Genomic DNA, 3956 nt, shown 5'->3' on the forward strand with positions numbered 1-3956 from the left:
TTTTTTTTTGATTTTTTTTTTTTTCTAGCCACTTGGGGCCGGGAGAGGGGAGGTTGGTTGGTTGATTGATTATTTATTGGGAATTAATACTGAGAGAGTATATGCAAAGGCTGAGGGCACCATGCCATCTTCACAGAACAAGACCCTAACAGCTAAACTGACGTACAAGAAACTGCAAAGTTATACTGTAAGAACACATATTAAGGACCGAGGAAAGTCTGCTAAGGTGCTACGTCTAAAACTAAGTTACTTCTTGCTTTGACCCTCCCCTCTCTTTGTATCAGTCGTCGTCGAGAGCCTCTGTCTTGATCTCGTTGGCTCCTTGCCGGGCCAGTGCCAGGATGGTGTGGTTGACTGCTGCCATCTCCACAGCTAAGGAAATGGGGTCTTGGTGGTCACTATGGCTAGTGCTGTCATCCTGGGAACGTGGGAAGGAGGAGAGAGAAGCAGGGTTATTGCACAGGTAGGAAATCGGTGGGTAAAACGAGTGTGTCGAGAAATGAGCTACGGGGCAGGGGACTGTTGGTTATGGGGGCAGAAAGTGAATTTACAAAGTGGGTTTAGGATTGATTTCCCTCACTGTGCAGACAAAGGAGTGGGGGACCCACCTTTCAGAGAAAATATTAGATGATAAAGATAGAAGTGATACACGAAGTAAGTCAGGAAACCAAATTAAGACAGGAATCGTTAGGCACTGCACAAATTCATGGAACAGACAGTTCTGGGCACCCCAAGGGCAACCCTGCCCATGGCAGGGGTTGGAACAAGAGAAGCTTTAAGGTTCCTTCCAACCCAAACCATTCTGGGATTCTCGGATTCTATTTAGAGGACACAAAAGCACCAGAAAGGCAGAGAGAAGAACATCCCAGGGAAGAGGTAGGAGGTGGCTTCCTTACGAGGAGAGGCCAAACATACTCAGGTCCTCCAGTTTGGGAAAGAAATGGCTGATGGTTGATATGGTAAATGTTTATTACAAATAACTGGGAAACAGAGAACAATTGTTCATGGCTTCGTTATGATTTCATAAGCGAAGGCACCCGCTGGAATGTGTTCCAAAGCACTGCTTCACTTAGTTCAGTTTGGGATTCACTCATTTTCAGGTCAGACACAAGTAAAACTGGCTTTAAAAGGCAGGGGTTAAAAAAGATCCAGGGAAAATCAGTCTACTAAAAAGCAGGAAAAACGAAAGTGGATGCATGGCCTGGTTCAGGAAGCCTCTCAAAAGTACTGACTTCCACAAGCTCGAAGCTACTATAACAAAATAATTCTATATGTACTTAAAAAGAAGTTTTTCTTTAAATGTTACTACTGATCTTGCTCAGAGCCAGGATACAAACCCGGCCTAAGCCAGTATCCTGTGAAGACACTGAATTCTCACAGGTATAAGGAAAAAGATGCTGAAAAACTCCTGGGCTGCCAAGAAAACAAAGGGAGTGACTGTGGGGGACTGGAACCACCATAATTCAAATATGGCACTAAGGGCAAAATCATGTTTTCCCCTTTTTAAAACAGGATACTAATAGTTATCACACAGTTTTAAAACTACTATTAATTACAGAAAGGAAATTATAAACGTTTCTCAGTCTCCCAACAGCCTTTAAGTGGTGAACTTGTGAGATTTAAAATAAAATGCATAAAGCGTCTTTAAATGAAGATGACAGATGGCAAATGTTGAGGAGGACAAAAAAACCCCCAGGATTTGGTAAAATCCTGAGGTTATTTAAAAGAATGCATTAATTTACAACAAGTGTCTGGTAAACACTGTGATGTGCACACACTCTAAGGGCCTCTCAGTAATCTGCAGAAATACAAATTCTGGAGTTTAAGGCACTTTGTTAGGATTTGAATGAATTTTGTGTTCTAAATTTTATTAGAGTTTCAGTGTTGTTGTGGAAAACAGAATTTCTGGTTTTAACAGCTCAGGGATGTTAAATGGTCATCGGGAGAACTTCCATTTAATCCTCTTTGCTGCTAATGCCCAATTACAGCTCACAGAGGAGCCCAGCCAGATTACTGAGAAATGTCACTTTTAAGGCCTCTAAACAAAGATCTTTAAATTTTAATAACCAATTTATCACTCTTTTCAAAGTATTTTGGTTAATGCACAGAAGAAAAACACAGCTGGGGAGTTTACACCACGTTTCACCTCAGCATTCCAGTCCTGTTTCTGACTGACAGGGAATTATCTGTGCTCAGAGCACTTTCTAAATATTTCATGACAGTCCCAGAGCAGCTTCTCCTCATCCAGAGCCAGAAAAGTTGGTTCCACCAAATCTGCTGGTGATGACCTATAAAAAGGGCCTGAATACCCATCAGCAGCAGAGCAGCTGGGGATGCCTGTGCCAGATATTCCTTGTACTGGGCCACAGCCAAGTGTGTGAGGGACTCATTCCAGGACACTCAGCAGCAATTACACTCCACCAGCAGCTTTTGGAGAGGGAGAGCTACTTAATTCTCCCCCAAAAGAGTCAATGGGAAGTGATGTGCCCACCCCAGATGCTGGGGCAGCACAGAATCATTTCATTTCAAAACTAAGAGAAAACTGGTGGAATCCACTGCTGGCAAGCACACACACAGCCCTGGGGGGGTTTGGCCAACACTGGAGGAAAATTGGGAAGGGGGTGCAATACCTGTCAGGAAGGTGTGTGAAGGAAGGGTCACCAACTTTAGGGTAGGTGAGGGCTCAGAGTGCGGGAGGGGGTATTCTTTTGCTAGAGAATTTAAAAAAGAAGTTGCTGTCAAGGGTTAAAAATAACCAAGAAAAGAGAGAATAGGCAAGAATTAAAATGCAAAAACGAACAAAAAAAAGAAGACAGGTAATATGTAAACAATCCAAATAGTGGCACATTGCTGCAGAACAATAGGGAATAGGCCAAATAAAGGTCAAGCTTAATCAAATCCTTTCCCCCCACCCTTCACCCTTTGTCTGTCAGTGTCTTAGGGATGGATCCTGAGATGCTCCTGAAAGGTTCCCCCACAAAACAAGCAGAGGGAGCTCAGGACCTTCCAGGAGGGTGCTCAGTGCTCATTTTCTTGCTGGGGAAGGCTGACACAGGGAATGTAAAGTGTCCTGGGCACAGTGTCTGGGGTCAGATCAGCCGCTCACAGCAGCTGTAGCCCGGGTCAGAACAGGGCATTTCTTGCAGAAATAAAGAATAGGTGCAAGAGATCCCCAGTTTTCAGGGAAGCTTGTTGGTGCCTGATCTACAGGAGCAACTGTTTAAAGACCTGTAACATCCTCTCCTGAGGGAGGGTAACTATAACAGAGCCAAGGAGGGCACAAGGTGTGGTGGGCACTGGGTGAGCTGACACTCTCCCCACGTGTATCATACACTGCCTGTGGTGTGAGGGGTGTAACTTGCTTGTTTGGAGCAGATCCTCCTGTCTTCTTCTACCTTCTCTGCTTCTCTGCCTCCCTCTGAACATCTTCCCTCCTCCTCCCCGTTGCGTACTTGCCAAGCGTCCTGCGGGGAGGCAACAAACCCACGGGGGTGAATGCTGAACGCTCACCCTCTCCCCATTAAAATGACATAAAACCAAATTAAAAACAAGAGATTACTTTCGAGAGGTCAAGGGCCTCCTGAGGGGTGAGTGAATCTCCCTTTTTGGGCCCCGTGGCTCAGCCCTGGTTCTCACCTGCTCTGAGTAGTCATTGCCATCCACGTCGTCGCTGTTGGAATGGCCTCCCGGACTCTGTACATCTATTCCATGGCTCTCCAGGATTGCTGCTTCTTCGAAAAAAGCAAATGGATCCCTAATTTATCTGATGCATTGGGGTAATTTAAAGTAACTAGGTGGGTTTTTTTTTTCTTTTCAAGGAGTTGGAATAACTGGAGGAACAGAGTTAGTTCTCAGCCTCTTCCTCTTCACTCTCCAGTATTTGGGAGCACATGTACAAACACTGGTTAGCCTGAAATCCTTCCCTGCCAATTAACAGATTTGTTTGAGAGTGAGAA

At 44.8% G+C, this 3956-nt stretch overlaps 1 protein-coding gene across 1 annotated transcript; it reads right to left on the minus strand.

The window, feature by feature from the left end:
- On the minus strand, positions 1-3731 carry LOC108510606 (homeobox-containing protein 1-like; the record flags this gene model as incomplete). The annotated part of the gene is made up of 3 exons (XM_017840275.1): positions 1-418; positions 3333-3464; positions 3637-3731. Coding segments are annotated over 3 exons (365 nt in total), but the record flags the coding sequence as incomplete, so codon positions are not given.
- Positions 3732-3956: the final 225 nt, after the last annotated feature.

Source organism: Lepidothrix coronata, unplaced genomic scaffold (assembly GCF_001604755.1).
Source record: "Lepidothrix coronata isolate B3197 unplaced genomic scaffold, Lepidothrix_coronata-1.0 Scaffold1544, whole genome shotgun sequence".
NCBI classification, from domain to species: domain Eukaryota; kingdom Metazoa; phylum Chordata; class Aves; order Passeriformes; family Pipridae; genus Lepidothrix; species Lepidothrix coronata.